The 27,991-nt window shown below is 51.0% G+C and overlaps 1 protein-coding gene across 2 annotated transcripts; it reads left to right on the top strand.

Annotated features, from left to right (window-relative positions):
• Window positions 1-105: 105 nt before the first annotated feature.
• Window positions 106-27,969, top strand: CLCN6 (chloride voltage-gated channel 6). 2 transcript variants are annotated; one of them, XM_080801787.1, is made up of 23 exons: window positions 106-226; window positions 1,018-1,077; window positions 5,412-5,477; window positions 5,807-5,872; window positions 8,362-8,428; window positions 11,980-12,086; window positions 12,669-12,795; window positions 13,410-13,477; window positions 14,690-14,748; window positions 15,569-15,701; window positions 16,285-16,398; window positions 16,714-16,880; window positions 17,432-17,558; window positions 19,850-19,976; window positions 20,269-20,422; window positions 20,527-20,686; window positions 20,777-20,883; window positions 21,873-22,059; window positions 22,885-23,042; window positions 23,241-23,397; window positions 25,140-25,247; window positions 25,354-25,479; window positions 27,659-27,969. In XM_080801787.1, the coding sequence occupies exons 1-23, from the start codon at window positions 140-142 to the stop codon at window positions 27,737-27,739; spliced, it is 2,613 nt and encodes an 870-aa protein (XP_080657913.1). In that variant the 5' UTR covers window positions 106-139; the 3' UTR covers window positions 27,740-27,969. The 2 variants fall into 2 exon arrangements, with proteins under 2 accessions (XP_080657913.1, XP_080657914.1); XM_080801788.1 differs by lacking the exon at window positions 5,412-5,477.
• The last annotated feature ends 22 nt before the right edge of the window (window positions 27,970-27,991 follow it).

Here is a 27,991-nt window from a genome sequence, read left to right as displayed (position 1 = left end):
ACCCGTCTGCAGCCACTCCCTGTCTCGGTCCCAGGCTCGAGAGGACCACGTGACACTGCCGGGGGCCAGTCACGTGAGGCGCGGATTCTGGGTGGGAGGGGGTTGGCGGAGGGTTCCAGAGTGGCAGTAAAGGAGGGAGATGGCGGGGTGCAGGGGGTCCCTGTGCTGCTGCTGCAGGTGGTGCTGCTGCTGCGGTGAGCGTGAGACCCGCACCCCGGAGGAGCTGGTAAGGAACGGGCGGAGCCCAGCTGGGGAGGGGGCGGTTGCCAAGGGACGGCGAGAGGCGTTGCCGGGGGTGGGGCCGGGCCGAGCTGGGGCCTCAGGTGGCAGCGGGCGGGGCCCGGGCACCGCATCCTCGGCTCTCGAAGCATCTGCCTCGCTTCCCGTGCCCAAGTCTCGGGTCTTCCTCATAACCCCTCCCTGGAATCTGCGGGAGAATCCAGGCCCGCTCCGGTTAATCCCATCCATGTTTTCTTTTATTTCCATGTGAAAGGAGTTTTGAATGAAACGAGCGTTGTCAGAATGAGCCCCTTCACTGGACTCGGTGCTTATCCAGCGGCTGGCTTAGTTTCTCCAGCCCTTTCTGACTGTATCCCTCACCTTTTCTGGGTCATTGGTAATCCAGCTTCCCTCTGCAAAGCACCCTGGGAAAACTTGAGTTGCTGTGTCCCAGAGTTGACAGGTCCCTTCTGTTTTCAGATTCAGTACATTGTCCGATGGATCCTGAATTTTTTTTTTTCTCCTTTATCTGGCATGGGAGATCTTTGACGGGTCCTGAAGACAAGAGTGGTTATTTAGAGAACGTATCAGTAGAAACGAAGAGCTCACTTGGAAGACTATAGCCGCCGACATCACCCCCATCCCCAAAGTGGTTTTTTTGAGATCTTGTTCCCATTTGATAACAGTTCCAGATGGTTTGGAAATTAGCAATCAAATTTCAGTAAATACTTATGTCTCTTTCTACTTTTAACCGTTTGATATTTAACCATTTAACCATTATGTGGATCTATTTTCTAGACCATCCTTGGAGAAACACAGGAAGAGGATGATGAGATCCTGCCGAGGAAAGACTATGAGGTGAGAGTCTTAGTTGCTGCCTGGGGTAAGAGGAGCAGTAAGTGAGCTGGTCACTTCAGACAGAAGCATTAGGATTCTAAGGAGGGATGCTCTTTGACGGTCTCTCCCAGGGAGTGAATGGGTAAGAGGTAATTTTCCTTTCTGAAAGGGACTGTTTGACAAGCCCTTTCTCACCATGACCCCGAAACAGGGTCTGATGTGTCTCTCTGCATTCATAGATCTGTGGCACCTTAACCTCGATAGAGCATGTTTGCCCTTAAACTGTTTACTTTTACAACTAGAGACTGAGGGTAAAAGCAGCTGACAGTCATGCTCATCATAACAGCTGTGGGACAGGAGACCTTCCTTCTCTTCTTAGAGAACTTTCCAGATGACTGTTTTCCTGCCCAAACAGCTTCTCTCTGAAGTGCTGTTTTTTTTAAGATTTTGTTGTATTTATTTGTCAGCGACAGATAGAAAGCAGAAGCATGAGAACTGCAGGCAGAACAGGCAGAGGGAGAAGCAGGCTCCCCTGCTGAGCAAGGTGCCGGATATGGGACTCGGGGATCATGACCAGAGCCGAAGGCAGACGCTTAACCAACTGAGCTACCCAGGTGTCCCTCTCTGAAGTGCTCTGGATTGTAGTTCTAGTTCAAGAATAGGATTCTAAAGGTGTGTATGTTTAGTAAGGCCGGTGCTGCTGGAGTAAAACCAAACCAGTTTGCTTTTTTTATCATTTAATCAGTTTTTGAAATAACAAAAATGGGCCCTGGTTAAGCCATTACAAAAAGAAGTTAGAGAAAAACCCATTACCCCACCCACTAAAAGATAACTATGAACTTTACTGAATACCCTTTTCCATGCTTACATTCCTGTTTTTTTTTAAATAACAGAAGCGAGATTCTGCTACATATATTATTTTAACATGTTTTCTCCTCAACTTGAAAACAATGTCCCTATTGCTAACACATTACTGCAGTTTTTTTTAAATTAAGGAATACTCTTTTGTTATGCCACAATTGATTTAATCTGATTTTTCTATATGGTGAACTAGTCTTGACTATTCTTCTTCATCCTTAATTGCTTCTTTTTGAGCAATTCCAAGAAATGTGATTAATATTCTTTGTTTAGTGCTTTCTTGAAAGTGTCACGTAGAGGGACGCCTGGGTGGCTCAGTCAGTTAAGTTCAAGTCATGATCCCAGTGTGCTGGGATTGAGTCCTATATGGGGCTCCTTGCTTAGCAGGAAGCCTGCTTCGCCCTCTCCCTCTGCCTCCTTTCCCCTGCTCATGCTCATGCTGTGTCTTTCTCAAATAAATAAATAAAACCTTAAAAAAAAAAAGTCTATGACACAGACTTTAAAAATTCAATATTTTAGAGCAATAACCTACTCAGACTAATTTTCCTTTTTAATATTTTATCTTTTGCTGTAGAATTTTGTGGATTTATTAGTATAATAGAGGATTTATAATTAGGATTTATTAGTATAACATGGAATTTTAAAAAAACTTTCATCGTGGAGAATTTCAAACGTAAAGAAGAACGGATAGAATAATATATTGAAACCCTCTATACTCATCAGTTTCAACATTCATTCAGCTCATGCCCAACCTTGTTTCATCTGGCTCCCATCCCCTTCCCATATTATTTTGAAGAAAATTCTACACATCACATCATTTCACCCGTAAATAATTTAACTTGCATCTCTAGAGAACGAGGATTTTTTTTTAGCACACCACAATGCCATTTTTACACCCATGAAATTAACAGTAACGCATTGATGTTAAATATCCAGTGTTCAGATTTTCCAGTTGTCTTATAAATGTCGTATAATTTTTTAATGTTCTGTAATTTTTAAATTATTATTAATTATTATTTATTATTACTCTTTAGTTCTAGTTCCCAATAAGGTCCTCACAGTGCATTTGTTTGATTATCTTTTAAATTTTCCTTAAACTTTTTTTTTTTTTAAGTAATCTCGACCCTCTACATGGGGCTCAAACTTACAACCTCAAGGTCAGGAGTTGCAAGCTCTACCAACCGAGCCCACCAGGTGCCCCCCTTTAAAATTTTTTTTCAATCTGTAGATTCCTCCTTCATCTTTTTTCCCCTTGCAGTTTACTTGACAGAATAATGTTTAGGACTCTGGAATTTGCCAATTGCACTACCATGGTATAGCTTAACATGCTACACTGATGGGAATGCTTTTAATGAATCAAAATCAAAAAGCATGGTATCTACTGATGTATTTTCCAATATTTCTAAAATATATGTCTCCTTGCGCATAGCTGAGAGGTTTGCAGGAATTAGTATAATAAGCCCCATATTGTGCTATCAGCTTACACTCCCTCACTGAACCCAGTGATGTCACCCTGACTGTGTGAGTGTGACAGGAACTTTCTGGCAACCTTCCTCTACTCCCTGGAGCTCACCATGGCTTCTCTGCTCCCTTGACCCTGCTGTCCCCAAGGCTCCATCGCTCCTTTTACTAAAGTACACTTGTATTTGTAATGCATTTACGTTCACCTGATACGCATGTTTATGTAAATTTTATGGGTTAATGTTTCATGTGAGTCATTAATATTTCTCAATGAATTATCTTCAAGTATGAGCTTCTTCAGAACATTTACTTTGAAAAAGAGCAAATTTAGCTAGACACTTACTCTGAAAAGTCTGCTCAGGTTTGACTAGGGATCAACTAGAAAGCCCTTCTGTTGAAAATCTCTCGAAAATGTGCTCTTTCTCCTTCCTGCCTCACTAAGAGTTCACTGCACCTACCTGAGTGACGTTAGAATCCCCGGTTTGACATCCATTCTCATACTAGGTGGTCTGATTAGCAATAACCCTCTATCTGTGGGGTGGGGCTGTTAATAGTGGTATTTTCACGCAGGTCACAACCTGTGTCGCTCTTTTGAATTAGAAAAAGGCATCCCTCAGAGCAGAGGACTTAGAATACAGGACCTCTCCCTCTGGGCCACAGCAACTCCCCTAGCTCAAGGCCCATTGTGGGTGCTGCTTGTGTAAGCACTGAGGTGCCCTTCCTGGTTGAACTTGGGTTGCCTTTCAGTCCCGCTTACCCCTTTGACCACATGCTATTTATAACCTCATTATCTTGGGCAGCCCTGCAGAACACCTATACAAATTTTTTTTTTTAATTTATTCCCCCCCAACCCCCCCCCCCACAAAGAGCAGAATACAGCAGAAATAAAAGGGGGTTAGTCATCACAAAGGAGAATGAAACAATATCTGGTTTTAAGAACAGGTCATATAGTCCCTTGGTACATATTTACAAAGTGTCAAATTCAATTTTTAAAAAAAAGAAAAGATTGATGTTCTGGTGTTAGGCATCCCATTCTTTTACTTAATAATTTTTACATATTTGCCACATCTGTCTCTTTGGATCTTTCATAATCATCTTATTATTATATAGTCTCCCACATTTGGGTGTCTGATCATTGATTTCATAAGCTGCCGGCTTATGCCCCTGTTTAAAAAAGGGATTTGGACTTTGGGTATAGATGTAGATGGAACAATTTGTCACATGTCACACCTGTGTTCGGCTGACTGCTAAGTCATGCTCAGAGTGTGGCCACCGGGCCAATGTCTCGTTTGTTCAGCAGCTGATGTGTTGGTAGCAACAGGTTTAGGAAGGAGAGAACACAGCAGACCATTTTCCTTCGTTGCCAGACGGCTGCTTCTCTTAGAAAACATAGAAGAAATAAAATTAGTTCCTTTGAATTGTTCCTCAAGATGTCTCTGGCACACAGGCAGATTTTTTGCAGAATATCTGTGTTCTGTGAAGAGAGTCAGAGGAACACGGCTGGAGATGTCGTTTTAGGAGCCGCGTGAAATCTCTGCCTCTTCCTAACATGAACGGAAAGTTGCTTTTCAGAATAGTCTCCACGTTGGTTTGTCTCGTGACTAACCTCTTCCTCATGGAAGCTGACTACGAAAGATACTTACAATTAAATGATTTTCTAAATTAACTTGGCTCCGGTTAATTGAAACTTTCGTACATGTCATAGGATAAGTTGGGTAACGCTGGTGGTAGCCGGAGGTCTTTTCAGGTTTTGCAGAAGGAGGAAGTTGAAAGGTAGGTCATTGAAAGCTTTTCCCGAAGCATGAACCTGTAGCCGCGCTGCCCAAACGTTCGTGTGCGTCAAGCGCAGACTCCCTCGAGGCAGGTCCGGAGGTCCGAGAATCTGCATTTCCACCCGGCTCCTTCCGGGGAGCTGCGGGTCCACTGCCCTGCCCACCCACACTTCGAGTAGCAGGAACCTGAAACATCACCCCTTTCCAGGTTTCTGTAATTCTTCCTACCTGCTGGCGACCTTCTCACTCACGTTTCTCTTCCAGAGTTTGGATTATGATCGCTGTATCAATGACCCTTACCTGGAAGTTTTGGAGACCATGGATAATAAGGTGAGTCGCTTATTGATCTCTTGGGACTGGATGGATCTTACGGTGGCTTCCCTTTCCCATCGAAATGTCCCCGTAGATGGCTTTACCCCATGGCTTTCAGCCCCTTTCCTCAGACCTCTGCCAACCAAAGCACCCACTTCAGTGCACCTGGCCTGGGCTCTCAGAGCTCATCCTCCTGGGAAAGCAAAGCACCTGTCATACCAGCCACCACTACCAGGCTTGCTGTCTCTGTGAAATTTAGCCTGAAACTGGTTGGCCACGACTCGCTACTTCCCTGCTGCTGACAAAACCATATCAGAAACTGAGTCTGTCTTTCCCTGTGTGAACAGAAAGGTCGCAGGTATGAGGCGGTGAAGTGGATGATGGTGTTTGCCATTGGAGTCTGCACTGGGCTGGTGAGCAGGCGGGGCACGGGGGGCCTGGTGGGCGGGATGGGGGCGTGGTGGGTCAGAGGGACGGTCATTTGTCCCAATAACCGAGACTGCCTTTTTTCTCCCCCCAAATAATAATCCTGACACTGTTTTTGGCACTTCTCTTGCTTTCGCTTTATGAAAGTGAATCCTACAACGCTGGTGTTCTTTAAAGCACTCCAAGGCTCGGACAGGACCGAGTTCTTAGGATATGGTATGGTCGTCAGGCGGACAACGTAGTCAGGGGAGCACTGCATGGAAATTGAGGTCACTGTAGGGAAAAAAGCAAAACAGTGGAACAAAACCAGCCATTACACCCTTTCCTTTAGTGTGGCATGCCAGTAAGCAGGACACCATCAATCTCAGTGAATTTATTGTGCTGTCCTGGGCTTCTGTCCGGCGCGCTGCTCGTTTTATCTAAAAGGTGGAGCTGGCGGCTGTGGGTAGAGGAATGTGCCCGAATGCACAGGGTTCTGGAGTCAGTTTGCTCACAGATGAATCACAGACAAGAAAAGATAATGAAACACTGCCAGACTGTGTAGTAGCACGAGGCCTGGAATCCTAACTGCTGACCTAACCACACTTAAAATTGGGGAAGAGAAACTGGAAAAGTCAGCAGCCGGTCAGAATGATAATCTGTCACGTCTGATTTCTATCATTACAGTGTCCAGGTGGGCTGCTTTCGTCCGTTCGGGCTGCTCTAATAAAAATGCCATAGACTGGCCGGGGGCTTAAACAACAGATGTTTATTTTTTCCAGTCCTGGAAGCCGGAAGCTCAAGGTCAGGGTGCCCACAGATCACTGTCCGGTGAGGGCCTGCTTCCTGGCTCCTGGCTGTGTCCTCACAGGGGAGAAGGGGGCAAGAGCTCTCTGGGTGTTTCATGAAGCCAGTGATCTTTTTCACGAGGGCTCCATGCTCAGGACTGAATCACCTCCTAAAAGGCCCCACCTTGTAATGCCATCCCAGTAGGGGTTAGAATTTCAGCAGATGAATTTGGGGGGCGGGGACACAAACGGTTTTTTTAAAGGTTTTATTTATTTATTTGACAGACAGAGATCACAAGTAGGCAGAGAGGCAGGCAGAGAGAGGGGGGAAGCAGGCTCCCCGCGGAGCAGAGAGCCTGATGTGGGGCTCGATCCCAGGACCCTGAGACCATGACCTGAGCTGAAGGCAGAGGCTTAACCCACTGAGCCACCCAGGCACCCCTAGGTCATATATATTTTAAGCAGCGGCCTGTTTATCTCACCGGAACTGACTACAAGTTTCAATCTTGACTCTGCATGATATACTCATAGGATATAAGCCCGTATTTAGTATAATCTAGCCACAAAGGCTGACCAGTTTTTATTTTCCTAGCATTTGTTAAATTTTTGCTGCAGTAAATTCAGAGGTCCACGGAACATTTTTTTCTAGTAAAGACAAAGGGCATTCAGAAGGCCTCTTTGGTAACATTCTATTATGGGGAGAACTTGGGTTGATTTAACTGTTATATTGAAATTTCAAGGTGTCTGTTTTGCTATATATGTTTCTGGTTGGAAATTTCCCTGTAATAGGCATAATCACGAGCCATCTACTTGTTAGTCTTTCTGCTACTTTCCTATCACACTCCTTTGAACTGCTGTTTACCAATGCTAGCAACTTCTCCAGTCCCCTCACGTCCCCTCACGTCCTCTCACATCCTTTCACGTCCCCTCTTGCTGCTGGAAGACAGATTTGCCTTTATAACTTAGCAACCAGCCCCTTTTCCTGCTGGCTCTCTTATCCTTCGATCTGTCACAACCTATTGCTTCAGTGTTTAAAAGCCTCAGGGCATTGGCTTGAGGGAAGGCCAGAGGCTTGAAGCCTTTGATCCTGAATCCACCAAATAACAAGCCTTTCCAGTTCCCCGTGAAGCCCAGAGCAAAGACTTGGGGCTTAACTAGACTGCTGGACTATGAGTGGTTTTCTCTGCCTTACCAGGGTAACCGTTGGCGGCAAATCAAAATAGTGACTTAAAAAAAGTAATAACAAATATGCAAAAGCCATATACACCTGAGTAAAGGGTGTTTTTCAAAGTAATATCCTAAGTTATATGCTTATTCAGCTAAGAATTGCTGAAGATGTTACTGGAATTCTTCTGAAACTGCCTCCGGAAAATGCTGAGCAGCCCCTCACCCAGGTCTGGGTGATTTCTCTAGTCACAGGACGGTCTTCCTGGACTTCACATCTTTTCCTGCAGCCTTTCCCTTTGTTTTACTCCCCTTCTCTCAGCTTAGCTGCGTGTGCGCCCTTCTTTTGTCCTCTGGAGGGGCGGTAGGGCCAGGCTGGCAGGGAATCTCCTGGCACGTCAGCAACTAGCAGGACTAGCGCTTGTTGCCTCTTGGTGCGTGGGTACGTGGGCCAGCCGGGAAAGGCCGGGGAGCTCACAGCTTTGGGGTGAAACGCATGTGCCACAGGGGGGAAAACTGAGTGACGGTTTGCCTTCTCTTCACAGGTGGGTCTCTTTGTGGACTTCTTCGTCCGCCTCTTCACCCAGCTCAAGTTCGGAGTGGTACAGACATGTATCCTTTCCATGGCTCTTGGTGTTCCCACGTGTCAGCAGTTTCTGACCCTGTTTTCTTGTCTGGAGAATAGGAGACACGATCTAGAGAAGAGCTATTCATTAGCCATTTGGCTTAAGTTTTTATTTATCACCGAAGGACACAACAGGAAGACTTTAAGAGAACCTCGTAGTGGGTTGGTAAGACATAAGTGCCACAAAGATGCCTGTTCTTCCCAATCATCTATAAGTTCGCTGTAGTCCCAATCAACACTCCAGTAGACTTTTTCATGGAACTGGAAAATTCTCTTCCTAAATTTGTTGGAAAGAGTAAAGGGCCCAAGTAGTTGAGACAGGGTTTTTTTTGTTTGTTTTTATTTATTTGACAGACAGAGATCACAAGTAGGCAGAGAGGCAGGCAGAGAGAGGGGAGGAAGCAGGCTCCCTGCTGAGCAGAGAGCCCGATGTGGGGCTCGATCCCAGGACTCTGGGATCATGACCTGAGCCGAAGGCAGAGAATTTAACCCACTGAGCCACCCAGGTGCCCCGAGACAGTTTTCAATAAGCATGGCACTTGACCCTACTCAGTGTCGTAATTTAAGATATAGTCATTGAAACCAGTTCCTATGGGTGCAGGAATTCCCAGTTAGGCCAGTGGAAGATAACAGGAGCAGAAATTGGTTCATACATACAGAGAAGTAGGGTGGATGTCAGAGTTAATATTGTAAGTCAGTGAGGAAGAGACGGACATAATAAAAGACACTGGGACATTGGATATTCATCGGGAAAAATACGATTCCTACTTCGCACCGTAAATTAATTCCAGATGGATTGAAGATGTAAATAGGCAAAAGAAAACTCTAATATGTGATGTCAAGAGTAGGGAATAGTTTCTTAAAACTCCAGGATGCACAAAGTGAAAGGGAATAGATCAATAACCTTGACCATGTCAAGGTAAGTTTGTTTTTCATACAAACAAAAAAACCCCAAACCACGACGGTAAAACACCATAAAGAAAGTGGAAAACAAATCCACAGCCTAGAAGAGGCTACTCACTGCATTTAAGAGACAAATAATTAGTATTTAGAACACCAGAAGAAAAAAAAAAAAATTAAAAAAAAAAAAAAAAAAAAAGAACACCAGAAGAAGTGCAGCTCAAAAAGAAAAAAGCCCAAACAGCCCAATAGCAAAATGAGCGGAGGGTATGAACAGGCAATTCTCAGAAAAGGAAAACGGAATGGTCAGTAAATAAACCTGTAGAAAAGGGCTCCCCTCACCATTAACCAAAGAGATGCAAATTAAAGAGGTAGCAAGGGACACCTCCCCTGACTCCTAAGTCCCTCTTTCTCATGCGGACCTTGGACATATGCAAAAGTGTTCATTACAGCTCTGTGATTGCAGGAAGGTGAAATCACACCAAACGGGAGAACGGAAAAATTATGTGTTCATAGGGTATAATTTTATGCAGAAGTTAAAATGAATGGACCAGGGCTGTGTTTATCAACATGGCAAATTTTCAAAAACTCAGTGTTGGGGGCGCCTGGGTGGCTCAGTGGGTTAAGCCACGGCCTTCGGCTCAGGTCATGATCCCAGCGTCCTGGGACCGAGCCCCACATCGGGCTCTCTGCTCAGCAGGGAGCCTGCTTCCTCCTCTCTCTCTGCCTGCCTCTCTGCTTACTTGTGATCTCTGTCTGTCAAATAAATAAATAAAATTAAAAAAAAAAAACAACTCAGTGTTGAAGGAGAGGAAAAAGGGAAGTGTAGAATTGTGCATAAAGTGCAATCACATTATTTTCATTTTAGAAACACATACAACAAATGGCTGCATCTATAAATCTTTTTTTTTTTAAGATTTTTTATTTATTTATTTGACAGACAGGGATCACAAGTAGGCAGAGAGGCAGGCAGAGACAGAGAGAGGAGGATGCAGGCTCCCTGCTGAGCAGAGAGCCCGATGCGGGGCTCGATCCCAGGACCCTGGGATCATGACCTGAGCCGAAGGCAGAGGCTTTAACCCACTGAGCCACCCAGGCGCCCCAACAAATGGCTGCATCTAAAGATACACAGGGAATGGGGCACCTGGCTGGCTCAGCTGGTCGAGCCTGCAACTCTTGATATCTGGGTTGTGGGTTTAAGCCCCATTTTGGGTATAGAGATTACTTAAAAATAAAATTTAAAAAAAGAGACACAATAATTTCAGGTTAGTGGTTTTTCCCAGGGGAGAGAGAGAAAGAAACAGGATTCTTTTTTTTTAAATGGTATCTAACATTTTAATTTTTAAAACCTGGAGCAAATACGGCATGACACCAAGATTTGTCAATGTGAGGGATGTGGAGGGAAGGCTGTTTGTTGTTTTTTGTGATATTTGAGGTGTTGATTTGAAATGTTGGGGTCCGGGGGCAAATGGTGAGAAAGGATTCTTGAGACGTTTTTGGTACAAAAGAAGTGGTTTTATTACAGTACAGGGACAAGGCCTGTGGGCAGAAAGAGTTGTACCAAGATTGTGAGGAGTGATTGATTATATACTTTTAAATTGGGAGGGTTTAGGGATAGTGTTAGGTTAGGTTAGGTTAGGGGTTAGGGTTAGTGTTAGGAATTGGGGAAGCAAGGTTTGCAGGACGTTGAGGGGCTAGCTGCTGTTAAGATAAGGTGATTTAGTACTGCCTGGCGAAGCCCGAGTCCTGACTCCCTTCGGATGGCCATCAGTGGGCCGTGTGCTTGGAGGATGATCGTAACCTGTATCTTGGGGAGGACTGGTAGAGATAAAGGAAGTTTCCAAGGGGATTTTAATTTGCTAAAGACGACTTAACGATTTACAGGATCTTGGAGGTGAGGCTACCGTCCAGCTAAGGTTGCCTTTTGCCTCTAGCAAAGCATTAACATCGGTGCAGTCGAGTGGCCTGAGGAAGGTCACGCTGCCTGCCTTAAGTGTTTGCCGAGCCGAGTTGTAAGATTTAATTTTTTCTACATTTCTTTCGCCTTTGTGTTCCCCACATCCGTATTTCATAATTTAAAAATAGTTCCTGGGCACCCGGCTGGCTCAGCCGATGGAGCATCCGACTCTTTATCTTGGGATTGTGAGTTCAAGCCCCACGTTGGGTGTGTAGAGATTATTTCAAAATGAAATATTTATAAAAATAAAAATAAATTTAGAAAGTGGTTTCTGATGTAGAAGATCTCTCAAGACAGGGTTTTTTTGTTGTTGTTGTTGTTTTAAGATTTATTTAGTGGAGGGGGGATTTATTTATTTGAGGTGGGGGTGGGGAGAGAGTGAGACCCTTAAGCAGACTCGCCGCTGAACGTGGAGCGGATGCCGGGCCCGATCTCAGAACCCGAAGATCATGACCTGAGCCGAAATCAAGAGTCGTGACTGATGCTCACCCAACTGAACCACAAGGTGCCCCTCAGGGTTTTTGTTTTTGTTTTTGTCTTTTAAGTTTACATATGGAGAGCAGGAAGATGTGCAGGAAGCAGCCAATATGTTTTAAGAAGAGACGCCACACCATTTCCTACCAGTGATGGTAGGAATGCCCCTGACCGGCGAGCGTGTTTTCCTTAACCCCGGTTCTGTAGCGGTGGAGGAATGCAGCCAGAAAGGCTGCCTGGCCCTTTCCCTCCTTGAGCTCTTGGGTTTCAACTTGACCTTCGTCTTCTTGGCAAGCATTCTTGTCCTGATCGAGGTGAGGCGGTGTGGGTGTTGCCTTTTGGCTGATGAGATTTGGGGTTCCTCCATCTCCCCTTCTGGAATGTCAGGAACCTGAATTAGGCTTGGGATGTAGATTCCTACAGAAAGTGGCCTCTCCCTCGCTCCTCGAGCTATTTGTGAAAGTAAAGGTTTCCGCCTCTGGTGAGAGGACAGAGGAAAAGTCCCCCTTAGGAGGGGGGTTCTCAGCCTCAGCAGCACATTAGAATCACCTGGGCAACTTCAAAAATGACTCTAAGTGACTTTAAAATACTTTAAAACTAGCCTTTAAAAATGGCTGCTACCCAGCTCAAGTGAATGAGATCAGACTCCCTGGAAAAGTGGAGTGCCAGGGTAGATGCCAAGGCCCCCGGGGGCTGCAGAAGCCCCGGCACTTGACAGGGATGCAGCTGGGTCAGACACCCAGGGTGGGGCCCAGCATCTGTGTTAACAGGCCCACCAGGTGATGCTGACACCGCTCGGGAAGAAGGTCGGTTCTCCCTCGTCGGCGGGGTTGTTGCAGGTAAGCCCCAGAGCCGGTGGATTTCGAGTTCACGGGCATCCTTCTCTCCCCCGTCAGCCAGTGGCAGCAGGTTCCGGGATCCCTGAAATCAAATGCTATCTGAATGGTGTGAAGGTGCCCGGAATTGTCCGTCTCCGGACCCTGCTCTGCAAAGTCTTTGGAGTGCTGTTCAGTGTGGCTGGAGGTGAGGAGGGTCTTTCTGTGACAAGAAGTGCTGTGTGTGCAAATTAAGTAGATTTGGATTTGAAGGGCCTGCCCTCAAACAGACGGATCCCTGCAGTCTTTGTGGATGGGTCTTTTTAAAATGTAGACCCTGTAAGTTACCGGCCAGAGATAACCCGACTCACAGACACTTAGTTTTGAAATGGAAAGACCCGTTAGTTGGTTTGTGGATTTGGCTTTTAGTAAGGTCGGCAAGGTTTTTGTGTAAACAACCAAACAGCAAATGTTTTAGGCTTGATGGGCCAAGAGGCAGAATGGGAGACAGGATGTAGGGACTTATACATGTATAACCATTTGAAATAGATCTACGTGAGAATGTAAAAACCATTCTTCGTGCTCGGGCAGTAGAAACAGGCATTGAGCCTGTCTTGGCCCCCAGGCTGTAGCTTTCTGACTGCTTATATTAAGGAATACTTTTTCTGATTTGATGAGAATTTGACTCTTTGTCTTACGAAGTCACGTATACTCACCTCTGCTATACAGTTGTCGAGAGAAAGGTCTGCCTAGCAAAGGTCTCCTAACCAAGAGAGCTTTCTGTGCTGACTGATGGTCGTCCCCTTTTCCACCTGTTCCCAGGGCTCTTTGTGGGGAAGGAAGGCCCCATGATCCACAGTGGAGCAGTGGTGGGAGCCGGCCTCCCTCAGGTAAGAGCTGATGGGCTGCGAGGACACAGCCCTCAGCAGGGTGCCCCTGGGCAGGGCCCTGTAGGTGGTTGAGTTTGTAACATCCCCTGGGAGCATCTAACATGGCCATGGAAGCTGATGTCCGTTTGGGTGGATGTGAAACTGTCCCATCACCCAGCAGAGAGGGGCAACTGGTACCCGGGGGTTTTCACAAGGCCCTGCCGAGTACTCAGAGCAGCGATGGCACGGAGAGAAAGTCTGTTCAAATGGAAGTCAGCCGGTGCGCCCGCAGCCAGAGCTGAGCACCGGCCCATCAGGCGGTCGTGGATCACCACCTCGCGGCCAAACCCCAAGGGACTGGGAGCACCGAGCGAGATGGTTCCAGGCCCAGGTCTATAGCAAGGCCATTTGCGGTAGCACCAGACTGCTGTCTGCCGACATGCTGTCTGGGCCAGACTCTCCGCATCCCAGCTTCTTTCTTCTTTAAAACCCTCTGCAAGGTTTGCTTGTCCTCGTTCTCCCCATCCTCCGTTGAGGAAACCGAGGCTTAGAACTGGCTCGGGACCCCAGAGCCCCCCTTCTTAAGGGTTTCTCAGACTCCCCAGCTGCAAGGTTGTCTCTGTTCTTTGAACCGCCCCTTGGAGACGAGACGGTTCGCTCTCGTGCTCTGAGGGGAGGGAGTCACTGTGGCTGCGGGTCGTCGCCGCACGGGAGAGAAGACTCTCGTCCAGAGCGCGTCTGTTGGTCTCTCTCTTGCTACTGCTTCCCCTCCTTTACCTCAGGCCCCGGCCTCCCAGGGGTGAGCTGAGAGGCGGAAGGAGGCCGGGTGAGGACAGGGCAGCAGCTGAGCACTCGCCGGGCTCCCTCGAAGCCGGCTCTTTGCGCCCCTTCCGTACTGAGCGTGGCCCCGAGCAGAGCCTGCTTCATTTCTGCAGCTGCTTTCGGTTCCTCCCTCCGCTCAGCCGTTCCCCTTTCTCTGTCTTGCTGACTGTGTGCCGAACGTGAACCGTGATTTCCAAAGATCCTAGAAGTCTGGGGGGGCAGGAAAGGAAGTTCCTTCCAGAAGTAACATCTTTTTCCCCCCACGTTGCAGTTCTGGCCTCTTCCTTCTTGCAACACATCTGCCTGAGTGTCCCCAAGCAAAGGGAACTTTCTGGCGCCTGGGATTCCTGCAGCTGTGGTCCCTGTGCCCACCCTCCCCCCCGACCCTCACTTTGTTTTCTCTCCGTCTAGTTTCAGAGCATGTCCTTACGGAAGATCCAGTTTAACTTCCCCTACTTCCGAAGCGACAGGTATGGAAACCCAACCCAGTTCGTTTGCTGCCTACTTGGCGCCCACTGCGGTCTCCGTAGCTGGCTCCCGGGCTGCCCTGCTGGGCAGGCTGCGTGCAGAACCCACCTGTCGGAATGGAGGGGGGTTGGGATGCTTCTGAAAGTAAGCACGAGGGCCAGGCTGGCTTCAGGGCTTCTGTTTTGTTGTGACACGAGGCCTAGAACCATCTCAGGCAACAAAGAAGACACGATCCGGTAGTGAAAACACGACCAGGGAAGTCCACAGGCCTATCATCAAGAATGTGTTTTATATTCCAAAATAATGTACTTGGTCCGCCGCCTTTCTGGGTTGGAAGGTGCTCTTCTGGGTACTTTCTCGCCCTGTGGGATTCGTGCGGGTCACTGACGTGCACACCCTTCTTGGCCTTCGGGCCAAGGTTCAGAGTCGTCCACCTTCTCCCGTCTCCTGTCGGGATTCCTGCGGGTCACCGTTAGCCGCTCCTGACATTTTCACTGTTGCTGTGGCTTTCTGGGAGAGAGATCTGGTGAGAGTGTGGCTCGGCAGGGACTGAGGGAAGTCTGGGCTCTGCCGCCTCAGCCGGTGGCAGAGATCCCGCGTTCAGAGTGGCCCGATGTCAGGGAGCCGTCTGACTAAGGCAGGGGTTTCGCTCTTAGGGAAGCCATATTTGCTGGGGAGTCTGCCTCACCGGACACCTGGCCTCCGTAAGCCCTGACCGTTCGTGGGTCACGATACATGGTGTTGGTGGGCAAGGAAGCGAAGACCTGCTTTTCGGGGTCGGAGAACTGTTTTGGGTAAATCACTGCTCTGTTCTCCCCACAGAGACAAGCGGGACTTTGTGTCTGCCGGGGCGGCTGCTGGAGTTGCTGCAGCATTCGGGGCCCCTATCGGGGGTACCCTGTTCAGTCTGGAAGAGGGCTCGTCCTTCTGGAACCAGGGGCTCACGTGGAAAGTGGTAAGGAGGACTTTTATTGAAAATATCTCCTAAATTTAGTCAATCCACCTCCCCCCAGAACTAAAGTGGTCATATCTGACTTGGTGCGGTCCCCTGTCGTTTTGAGGAGACCAGGAGGGTTGGCTTTATTAGAAATTCCTTTGCTCTAGGGGCACCTGGGTGGCTCAGTGGGTTAAAGCCTCTACCTTTGGCTCAGGTCATGGTCTCAGGGTCCTGGGATCGAGCCCCGCATCAAGCTCTCTGCTCAGCAGGGAGCCTGCTTCCCCCTCTCTCTCTGCCTGCCTCTCTACCTACTTGTGATCTCTGTCAAATAAATAAATTTAAAAAGAAAGAAAGAAATTCCTTTGCTCTAGACACACAATCTCCAAACCGTAGACTTTAGCAATAAGCTAGTGCGAACTTCTCACAGCCCGTCTCACACTCTTCGCACCCGAGGTGGGCTCAGGGCAGTGGTGACCAGGGCTCTGTGTCCAGACCCGGGGGTGTGGGTTTCTGGGTGGGGGGGAGGGTTTCTGGGGCCACGCCTGGGAGAAGGTAGGTCCTGTCCCCCCTGAGTGTTCCCCGTCTGTCCCCTCTCTCCCAGCTCTTCTGTTCCATGTCTGCCACCTTCACCCTCAACTTCTTCCGTTCTGGGATTCAGTTTGGAAGTTGGGGTTCCTTCCAGCTGCCCGGATTGCTGAACTTCGGGGAGTTTAAGGTATGTTTCATCCTCCCATAGTTTTGGGCGGGTTTTCTTGTTTTTGTTTTTACTTTACAACCTGAAAATTGTTTTTAAGTAAAGTAGCAGAGCGCGGTGGTCGGAAGGGTCGGCAGAGCTTCTAGTGGGTCTCTCTGCCCTAGGAGTCTCCTGTGCGTGCTCCGTGCTCGGTGTGGGCAGGCGTCCGGCTCTGTATTGGCTCGAGGAGATGGAAAGTGGGCTCGCTGCTATATTTCTGGCTTCTCTGCTTCTGTCCCTTCCTGTTCTCATGGGCACTCTGGTTTTTCTCTCTCCCTCCCTTGCCCCTTCTCTCAGTGCTCTGACTCTGATAAAAAATGTCATCTCTGGACAGCTATGGATTTGGGTTTCTTCGTCGTGATGGGGGTCATTGGGGGCCTCCTGGGAGCCACATTCAACTGTCTGAACAAGAGGCTTGCAAAGTACCGTATGCGAAACGTGCACCCGAAACCTAAGCTCGTCAGGTACCTGCTCGCCTCCCCCAGCCTGCCGTGGCTCCCTGAGCTTCGTGTGGGCCAGGCTGTCTCTCCCGAGGAAGGCACTTGTAGGAACGGATTCTACTTCCTACGCCAGCTTTGATTTCATGTCTAAGACTAAAAATGGAGAGAGGGTTGTAGATCTCCTCCATTTGCCAGACGGGCCAAAAGGTTGTCTGAGCTTCCTTCATATCAGGGGTGCTGTTTGCCTCCCAGCCATGAGGACACATGACGAAGTCAGAAGGGTCGATGCGACTCGAGGCCTGGGACCTAAAGCGGAAGGCCGTTTTGTTCCTCAGAGAGAGATGCCGTGGATGTAGCCACCCACGTTCCTGGCCACCCACTGTTGACTTGCAAATTGCTAGAATGGAGCGAGTCACTGACAAATTCTGCACGGGTCCTGACTGGCTCGGGGCTGCTGTGTGTGTGTGTGCTCTTGGGGGAGAAGAGGGTCAGAGTAGACAGGGTTGTGTTTTTAGTTCCTGAGGCTGGGGTGTCTTTTTTCCCTTGTATGGTAACAGCTGTGCTTTGCTTTCTAGAGTCTTGGAGAGCCTCCTGGTGTCCGTGGTAACCACCGTGGTGGTGTTTCTGGCCTCGATGGTGTTAGGGGAATGCCGACAGATGTCTGCTTCGAGTCAAATCGGTAATGACTCATTCCAGCTCCAGGTAACCCTGTGCACCTGCTGCCCGTGTCCTAGACCCCAGAGAGGGAGAATCCAGAAATGGGTGACCTGCCTCTGCCTATTGCTAATAGCTGTGCGTTGCCTCGCCCCTGTGTCAGACTGCTGAGAGAGGAGCCCGAAGGAGCCTTTCCCAGAAGAGAGGGTGTGCGTGCTCATTTTCACTCTTACGTAGACTCACGGCCGTCACAGAGCGGAACTCTCTCTTTCTCTCTCTTTCTGTTGAGCATAATTAATTGGGGCCGAGCTCAGGAAGCGGACCGTCGCTTCCTCGACGAGCCCCAGTTGACTCTTCTACCTCTTCAAGCCCGAAAGGTGCCCCCCAGCCTCACTCTCACGGTTGTGAGCATCACCCTTAAGACGGGGAGAAGGGAACGTCTGCCTTGGGGTGATCGGCGAGCCGGCTCTTCTGGCATCTCCTGGTTCTTTCTTACTGGGTTTAGGTCATTTACTGGCTTACGTTCTTTTTCCATTTCTCCTTCTCTCTTCTTAGGAGTGTATAGTGTTTCCTGGAACCTTTCCCTGAAAGAGCAGAGGCAGCGAGGGAGGCACTGGAGCTCATTCTGCCCTGTAATTTTTTTGGTCCAAGCCTGTGGACCCTAGAGCTGCATGTGGTCAGCCAGAGGCATGGTTCTGGCCTCTAGGGTAGAGCCTCGGGAGTGTCCCTGAAGTACCCGGTCTTCCTCTTGTCCTGAGTAGCTGCTCCTATCCCTCGGGGCCTCATTGGGGGCTTCGTCTTGGATGGCCGCCCCTTTGGCATCCCCAGAAACATCCACGAACGGCAGCATGGGTTAGATCAGGGCTCGGCGGCCTGCCACCCGCGGGCCAGATTGGCCTTTGGCATCTGCTTGTCTTTGTAACCCCCGAGCTAAGAATGGCTCTCACATTTTTAAAGAATGTTTAAGGTAAAAAAAGAAGGTGCAACAGACACTGTATGGCTTACAAAGTCTAAAATATTTACGAAGTGGCTCTTTATAGAAAATGTGCAGCAACCCCTGTTACTCGGTGGTCCCGAGGCTACCTCGTTACCAGAGCGGTGTCTTCCAAACTCGTCCTGCGGAACATTGGTACCTATGAGTCACAGACGAGTGGAGGAGAATCCTGTGGTCGAATGGGTTAGCCAGGATTGAGTGAGTTGCTCTAGTACAGGCCCACAGAGGGCGCTTACAGTTCCGTCCGTGTTACAGGTGTTTGGATGTAGGTCGTGTGCCCGCTGTGCCACTAAGCACCTCACGGACGTGACTTCATTGAGTCCTTAACCACCGCCATAGGCTGGTATTATTATCTCCGTCTTATACGGGAGAAAATGGAGGAAAAGTAAGGTCTTTTTTTTTTTTCTTTAAGATGTTATTCATTTACTTATTTGAGAGAGAGAGCAGCAGAGGGAGAGGGAGAAGCAGGCTCCCTCTGAGCAGGGAGCCTGACAATGCGGGCCTTGATCCCAGGATCCCAAGATCATGACCTGAGCTGAAAGCAGACACGTAACCCACGAAGCCACCCAGGCGCTCCCCACAGCGAGGTCTTGACCGTGATCTCAGCAGGTGGTACACACGATGAGGTCGGCATTACTCGCGTGTCATAGGGGAGAGAGCTGAAGCTTCCTGGGATGGGATTCCGCTTCCACGGTCGCCGAGTCCGAGGCACGTCCGCCCGATGCTGGAGCCTCTGCTCTGCCTTCAGCCGGTTCTCTGATCTCCGGCAAGGGCTGGGATGCATCTCAGCACGTTCGGCTGCAGGACTCTTTCCAGGGAGCCCTCGGGACTGGGATTCCTCCCGACACAGTCTGGGAAACACCGCGTGCATGGGTCGTTCCGCGGTCGCCTCGTTCCTGAGCCACACACGTTGCTCGTTTGGCTGCTCCTCTCTCCCAGGTTCCTCCAGGAGGGGGCACTGCCCTGCTTCCCTTGGCGTCTCCATCCAACAGTCCCCATCTGCATCTCACCGTGCGTGAGGCTCTCGGGCCAGGCTTCGAGCAGTAGCACTTAGAAAATTGAGCACCGCGAGAGGAGGCAGAGCCGGATCCGTGGTGAATTTCATTGCAGTTCAAGAGCCCTCGTCCGGATTCTTTCATTCTCAGAGCATAAACAATATAGTATCACAGTTGGCCGCTTTAGCTAGAGATTGATTCTTTGCCACCTGTTTCGTTTCTGGGTAAAGTTTGCAAATCACCCTTCCTCGACCTCACTGGAGACCTCCTGTTCCGAGACTTTGAGCGCCGTGGTCAGTATACTGACTTCGTACGGACCTCATACTGACTTTCTGATTCCTGTGTCTTAGGTCACATCAGAAGATGTCAACTCAAGTATCAAAACCTTCTTTTGTCCCAACGAGACCTACAACGACATGGCCACACTCTTCTTCAATCCCCAGGAGTCTGCCATCCTTCAGCTTTTCCACCAGGACAGTGAGTATCTGTGAGCCTGCCTGTTCTTGGGGTCATCGATCTTTTTTCTGCAGGGAACAGATGATGATTCCTCTGCCCCTGCTGTTGGCCTACAGACACAGCCAGGCTTACCCTCAGTTCGGAGCAAAATAGGACTTTTCCGTTGTGCTAGCAACCCAGACAAGGCTGGAGTGTCTGCCTCCGGTGTTGGAGCTGAACCGGTGGGGTGTGGAAGGACCTGGAAGGGGCCAGGGCAGCCCGGCGGGCCTTGGGGGTGTCTGGCGGTGGACTCACGTGGGTTCTTGCGTCGCAGGTACTTTTAGCCCCGTCACTCTGGCCCTGTTCTTCACCCTCTATTTCCTGCTTGCGTGTTGGACCTACGGCATTTCGGTTCCAAGTGGCCTTTTTGTGCCTTCCCTGCTTTGTGGAGCTGCTTTTGGACGTTTAGTTGCCAATGTGCTTAAAAGGTAAGCGTGCGCGTGTGTGCGTGTGAGCATGCCCGGGTGTGCATGGACACAAGTGTACGAACCTTGTGATTCCAAGCCGCGGTCTCGGCTTCTTTCTTGCCCAGCTACATCGGCTTGGGCCACATCTACTCGGGGACCTTCGCCCTGATCGGTGCCGCAGCTTTCCTAGGCGGGGTGGTCCGCATGACCATCAGTCTCACGGTCATCCTCATCGAATCTACCAACGAGATTACTTACGGGCTCCCCATTATGATCACGCTGATGGTGAGTGCTCCCCTTCCAGGCCTGTCTCCAGTGCAGGGCCAAGTGCACCCCCCCCCCAGCTTCTTTTCGAGTCTTTGTTTTGTGTTTCAGGTGGCCAAATGGACAGGGGACTTTTTCAACAAGGGCATTTATGATATCCATGTGGGCTTGCGAGGGGTCCCACTCCTGGAATGGGAGACGGAGGCGGAAATGGACAAGTGAGACCATGCTGTTCTTCTCTTCTCTTCTAGTTTCAGAGTTTATGATCTTGGGCTCTGAGGGCCGTGTGCATCAGGGTGGGAGTGGTGACGAAGATTCTGGGGTGGGAGTCCAGTGAACCGGTAGATAGCTACAGAAGTGGCTAGGGGAACTGGGGGGCGGAGGCGGGTTCGGTGTGGTTTCTGCATCGTTTGGTGTGGCTCCTGTGGCCTTCTGGTGGGACCTGAAAGGAGGACTCAGTCAGGGTGTTCTGACTGCACGTTTCTGCCGGGGGTCTGCTAAGCCCCATGAATGAGAACCAGCCTGCCTCATGCATGCCCCGTGAAATGTCATGTCATCAGGGATTTTTCTGGGCATGATCGCCAGTTTATCTGTCAGCCCACAAATGGTTTGGGGCTCCTCTCTGTGGGGACCCCACAAGGCCCTTGTGGTCCAACAGAGGGATCAGCAAACTTCTGTAAGGGGGTGGATGGTAAATATTTGTAGCGTTCTGGACTACCTGGCTGCCATTTCACTTCCTCCGCTCGGTCGCTGCAGCGCGACGGAGCCGGAGGTGACACGTAAGTGAGTGGGAGAGGCCAGGTTTGACCTGGGACCTGTGGTTGCCACCTGGTTTAAAGGGACGGCCCAAACTTTTTTCTTAATTTTAGTAGTATCATTAGGAGTTCAGTGGTAATATGAGGAACGTGCCATGGAGGGCTGAGGAGATGATGGCTAATCACCCGGGCAGGTAGATGGGGCTTGTGGTGAGGGGACATCTCATATTGAGCTGAGGAAAGGCCCACTAGTTTGGCAGAGCGGGGAAGGGCGTCACAGGCATGGGGAAGGGCATTTGCACAAGGCTAGAAGTACAGAGGAATGTGTGTGGTCAAGAACCATTTGAGCTGGCTCAGAAGTGGTTGTCCGGGCCGCACGGGGGAGTCAGGGCTCACTCTTGGGATGCCGCGGGCTCTCTCGTGAGGCGGGATGGCTTCCCTCCGTCCCCCAGGCTGAGAGCCAGTGACATCATGGAGCCCAACCTGACCTACGTGTACCCGCACACCCGCATCCAGTCTCTGGTCAGCATCCTGCGTACCACGGTCCACCATGCCTTCCCGGTGGTCACGGAGAACCGTGGCAACGAGAAAGAGTTCATGAAGGGCAACCAGCTCATCAGTAACAACATCAAGTTCAAGGTACAGCAGCCCGAGAGGAACGGTGGGCGAGAAATAAGCCGCTCTTTGACGCATGCGCAGACCTAGCGCCTGCCGTACCCCACAGATGGGGGCACTGGTGGACTCTCAGGGAGAATCTGCCTCTTTGTTCTGTGTGGCAGGGAGTGTAGACACGATAGCGAGTGTGGACGTCGTTAGGCCGTCAGGACATGTGTCCTGTCTCACCCCAGCAAGCACGCAAATGGGTTTTTTGTTTTAATCACCATTTCTTATGGCGTGTAAGTGGTATCAGGAGGTTTCTAAGGTTGCCTGGGACAGAAGTGGACTTTGGCCTACTTAAGACAAAAAGAAATCGGCTGGAAGCTGCAGGACCGACAGGAGAGCTGGAGGATCAGAGGCGGCCCGCCGGGTGTGCAGGCGGCGCGCAGTCTGCCTGGAGGGTGTTGGGAGGCAGGGGCACTAGCCCTTGCTCCTGAGTTGAAATCCAGGTGTGGGCAGAGTCCCTCACTCCGGCTATGAGCCCCTGTGGCTTTGGGGGCCAGGGCACATGCATTATCAATCCCTCCATGCCACGGCGTAGGAGAGCGGCTCCCCCTGGAGAGTGAGGGGCTGTTCCCATACTAAAGGAGTAGGGAAGTTGGGCAGGCAGAACCCGTGGGATCTACAGGCCCTGACGTTCAGAGAGCAGCCCTTCCGCCCCAAGCCCCGAGCCACCGTGAAGACGCCTTGCACTTCCTATGTTGGTAACGCTCAACTCCACTGCCACCCGAATCCTTAAGCCTCGTAGATGCCGTGGTGGCGTGCCCGGTAGAAACCCCTGTCCCTGTCACCCATCCCTACGCCCAGAAATCCAGCATCCTGACCCGGGCTGGCGAGCAGCGCCGACGGAGCCAGTCCATGAAGTCGTACCCATCGAGTGAGCTGCGAAATGTGTGTGACGAGCACCTCCCCTCCGAGGAGCCGGCCGAGAAGGAGGACCTCCTGCAGCAGATGCTGGAGCGGAGGTGAGAGCGCACCCCCCGCTGTGCCCCCCCCCCCGCCCTGCGCCCCCTGCCGCTCACGGAGGGCCAGCGCGCTGCTCGCTGCTCGGAGGCAGCCCCCAAGCTTCCGGGGACTTGGGGAGTCTCTTGGGGCAGTGGGGGGGAAGCGAGAAGCAATCCTGCTGAGGGTGTGCTAGGCAGCGTCTGGTTTCTACGTAACAGATACACTCCCTACCCCAACCTATACCCTGACCAGTCCCCGAGCGAAGACTGGACCATGGAGGAGCGCTTCCGCCCTCTGACCTTCCACGGCCTGATCCTGCGGTCGCAGCTCGTCACCCTGCTCGTCCGAGGCGTTTGCTACTCGGAAAGTCAATCAGTGAGTCTCTCTGCTCTGCGCCGGGATTCTGGAAGGCACGAGGGTGGTAGGAGCACAGCCCCAGTGCCTCGGGGGTGCCGAGAGAGCTAGTTCTCAGGGAGCCCGTGTGCCGGCGGCTGGCTCTGCTGCGGCGTGTGCAACCCCACGGCCCCCTGCTGTGCTCAGTGCCTCTCGGGGGACACTACGGTGGGGGGACGCCCCCGTCACCCTCCCCTTAGTCTATGCACTGTTTGTCAAGTGTTCTTTTGGCCTGGAGACTTTTTTTTTTTAAGATTTTATTTATTTGTAAGAAAGAGAAGGGGCAGAGGGAGAGGTTGAAGCAGGCTCCCCATGGAGCTCATAGAGCCTGAAAGGGCTTGATCCCAGGACCCCTAGATCATGGCCTGAGCTGAAGGCAGATGCCTAACCTGCTGAGCCACCCAGGCGCCCCAAGCCTATAGACTTTTATTTATTTTTTATTTTTTTAAGTGGCTTTTTTTTTTTTTAAGATTTTATTTATTTGTCAGAGAGAGAGAACACATGCAAGGGAGCATCAGGCAGAGGAAGAAGCAGGCTCCCCACCGATCAAGGAGCCCGATGTGGGACTTGATCCCAAGACCTTGGGATTATGACCTGAGCCAAAGACAGACACTTAACCAACTGAGCCACCCAGTTTCCCACCTATAGACTTTTAATATAGTTTCTACACTTTGATTTCTAGTATAAGTGAACTTTTTTAAAGGTTTTTTTTAAGAAAAAATTTCTTCCCATTCTTTCGTAATTTTCTTTTAATTTCCTTTCATTTGGTTTTTGTAGAGATGAGGAGGGTGGGTGTGTTGTTCAAAGTGGTCCCTATAGTGACCTGAAGATCCACTCCTCCCCACACACTTCACCCCCTTTAGAGGGAACCTGAAAAGGTTGTGCAGAGACTTACTTCCCCGAAGGACTCTCCTGGCTCAGCTCTTGTTCCCGGGTGGCCGTCCAGGTGCCCAGTGAGGGTGAAGGGGAAATCCAGGAGACTCGGGATGCCAGAGACTCGGGATGACAAAGCTGCTTTGTCCAACTAATTGCCACAAACCCAGAGGCTGCAAACAACAGAAATCTTTTCACAATCCTCAGGGTCATACTACCAAGTGCACAGGTCAGCAGGGCCTTGATCTCCGGAGGCTCCAAGGGAGGATGGCTCCTTGCCTTCCTCGTCTGTGGAGGCTGCCAGCCAGCCCGGGCACTACTTGACCTTAGACAGGTCCCTCCAGTCTCTGCCTCTGTTGTCACGTGGTTTTCTTGCTCTGTGTCCTCTTTTCTTCTTAGAAGGACACCAGTCATTGGTCCTAGGGCCCACCCTAGTGCAGTCTGACCTCATCTGAACTTGCTCACGTCCGCAGAGCCCCCGTTTCCCACGTGGCCATGTGCACAGCTAGCAGGGGTTAGGACTCAACACACATCTTCTGAGGGACACACGTCAACCTAAGACCTATTAGTTCTTCTCCCACTCAGATTCCGGGACAAGCCAGGTCCGTTTTACCGACAAGGAGAAGCCGAGTCAGAGAGAGATTAGGAGATTCACTGAGGGGGGCACAGCGAGGCGTGGCTAGGAACTGGCTCCAGACCAGGGCTTCTCACGGCAGAGCCCCTAGTTCCGCACCGCCTCGCGCCAGGTGGCTCCGTGGCCAGTGGTGTGGACGTAGAGGGGGAGGGGCTGTAAGTGTGCCCCTGCCGGTGGCCGTCCTGGGTGCAAGGACCTGTCTCCCCTGGGATTGCAGAGCGCCAGCCAGCCGCGCCTTTCCTACGCCGAGATGGCCGAGGATTACCCGCGGTACCCCGACATCCACGACCTGGACCTGACGCTGCTAAACCCGCGCATGATTGTGGTGAGCAGGGCTGTGCCTCTGGGGCGGGGCCCTCCTCTGCCTGTTCACGCCTCATCCTGGCTAGGGTGCAGGTGGCCGCAGGTGACTTGTGTGGTCTCTTCTGCAGGATGTCACCCCATACATGAACCCCTCGCCCTTCACAGTTTCACCTAACACCCACGTCTCCCAAGTCTTCAACCTGTTCAGGACGATGGGCCTGCGGCACCTGCCCGTGGTGAATGCTGTGGGAGAGGTGAGTCCGACTGCCGGCTGTGCCCACAGCCACGCCGGCCTTCCAGAAAGAACCCTGTCCCCGCTGCCTGTGAGTCAGGCTTCCCAACCAGCAGGGTTTCTCGGACTAAAAGCTCTTTTGCCGCCCTTGGAGGACCTGTACCCGCTGCCTCCTGTGGCCGGCAGGTGTCGCCATGGTCACTGCTGCTGCAGAAGAGCATAGGACAGTTGTCCCCAAGGTTCCTCTTCTTTACTCTCCATCAGGCCTGCGCCTCCTGGAGCTAGGGTCCGCTCCCCACCCGTTCTGGGGATTTATGACATTAAATAAGAGAATTTCAAGCAAAATGCTTAGAAAGTATAAAAAAACATTGCTTAGGGTCTTTTAGAAGATCCAACCGCCTACAATTAGTAATCAGTGCTGCAGACTTTCCTTTTTTTTTTTTTTTCTCCGAACTCCATTCTTTTTCTTGTTACACAGTTATTGTTTGGTTATTAAAAAAATAGAGAAGCAAAATATGAACAAATGAATACCAACCTCTTATTTTTACAGAGGTGGCCATTCTGTCTTCCCAAGGTAGCTCCTTTGTCTTTTTCCCTCTGCACCTACAAGTAGAGATTTACGTGCCATCTTAGTGAGCGCGTCACCACCGCCTGTACTGTTTAGTACCTTCGTGGCTCAGATCTGTCCGTGGCAGGAAACGCTCACTTATGGTATTTCCGTGGGCTCGACTGCATCCCCGTGGCCGGCTGTCCAGTCGCTTATCCAGCCGTCCCCTGCTAGGGACCACAGAGTTAAACGTCACTGCCGATCACTCTCTTGAGGCTTTTGATGTCCATCGCCAAGTTGCCCTCCGGGACAGGAGAGCTCTATGGGTGGGGTCCTCGGGCAGAATGCTGGCCCGGCCCAGCCTGCTCTTCTGTGGGCGTGGTTGCCGTGGGGTGGACTGTTCCTTGAAACACCAGCGCACGGGCGGTTCTAACACGCTTCCTTTCGTCAGTGAGACGTGAGCGGCGGCGGCTGCAGCCATGAAGAGCTGTTTGTCCGCACGCCGGCGAGACGTCCCACAGCCTTCCTCCCTTCTGACCCCATCTGCCTGGGGATGGCATCAGGCCCCGCGCATTAGGGCCTCAGCCCCACATGACTGCCCTCCCCCCCCCCCCGCCACTTCAGATGCCAGTCCATAGTCCAGCTTGTCCCCTGGGTTTCTGGCCAGGTGGCTGTACTTTGGAGATTCCCATGACCCTGTGCTCCTAGAACTCAGGCAATCAGTTTACTTACCAGATGATTGGGAACCACGAAAGGATGTGACCCAGGAACAGCCAGAAGGCGGAGATGCGGGGGCAGGTGTGCAGGAGGGGCGCCAGGCTTCCCCGCCCCCCTCCGGTACCCCACCCTCCTGGCACCATCCGTGTTCCCTGCACCCCGTAGTTGAGGAACGTCGTCGGGGGCTTTACCATGCACGTACACGTGATCGATCACATCATGGCCATGCTGATTGAGTCAGCCTGTGGCCCTTCCCTGCCCACAGATGGGGGCTGCGGGATGGGGGCTCCATTCTTAGGGCCTTTCTCACAGTTTGTCATGCACATAAGCTCAGGCAGAGCTGAAAGGGGCAAGTTATGAACAGTAAAGGACGTTCTTCCTACTCTTATCGCTTAATTCCAAGCTTTTAGAGCTTTACGCCAGGAGCTGGGAGGAAGAAGTACATGTGTACTGTTATAAGTCACTTATCACAAGGACTCAGGTGGTGCTGAGACCTGGTATTTATGAGCCGCGGCGGGGTTGTGGGGTTTCGGGGTCGCAGGGCCTCGGCCGCCCGGGAGCCCGCTTCGGGCTGTGTCTCTTGCACACGTGCTTATAGCCAGCGGCGGGTGGTGGGAACCAAGGCTAGTGAGCGTGTGTCCTGTTGCAAACTCAGAGTTTAGCTGGCCCAACTAAAACTTCTCTCGGAGCTGAATTTGTCCCATTAGCCTCCAGGTGACGAGCCCTAGTTAACCTGTCGATCTCCCTGTCGCCTGGAAACTGGAGAGTCTCGCAGCGCACAGCGTGACCGGCTTGTCACGTCTGTCCCAGCACTCTGCAGGCCGGGCCTCTGTCGCCCCTGCTTACGGTGATGCACCGGGCCAGCCGTGTCCGCTTCCGTTCCTGCCCCAGCACGTTTGCTCTGCAGGTGACAGGGGTCTTTTCCTCCTTGTCCTAGATCGTTGGGATCATCACTCGACACAACCTGACCTACGAATTCCTGCAGGCCCGGCTGCGGCAGCATTACCAGACCATCTGACGGCCCGGTGCGGCCTCGCCGCCACACGCCAGCCCACCCAGTCCCGGGGCTGCCCGGGGGAGGGGGCGGCTCGCTCATGCTCCGCCGCCACAGCCGGCTGGGGCTGTTCAGGACACTGAAGATTCCCACTCACCCACTTGCTCGGAAAGCCTGCGATCATCGAACACTTCGGCGGTCAGCGGTCCTGCGGCTGGTGTGTTGGACCGCGAGAGCCTGGGCCTGTCTGACCTTCTCAGCAAGTATCTTCCTGTT

This window comes from Martes martes (assembly GCF_963455335.1).
Source record: "Martes martes genome assembly, chromosome: 4".
NCBI classification, from domain to species: domain Eukaryota; kingdom Metazoa; phylum Chordata; class Mammalia; order Carnivora; family Mustelidae; genus Martes; species Martes martes.
The sequence above is the reverse complement of the archived record's forward strand: the minus strand, read 5'-3'. Positions and strand labels throughout refer to the sequence as shown.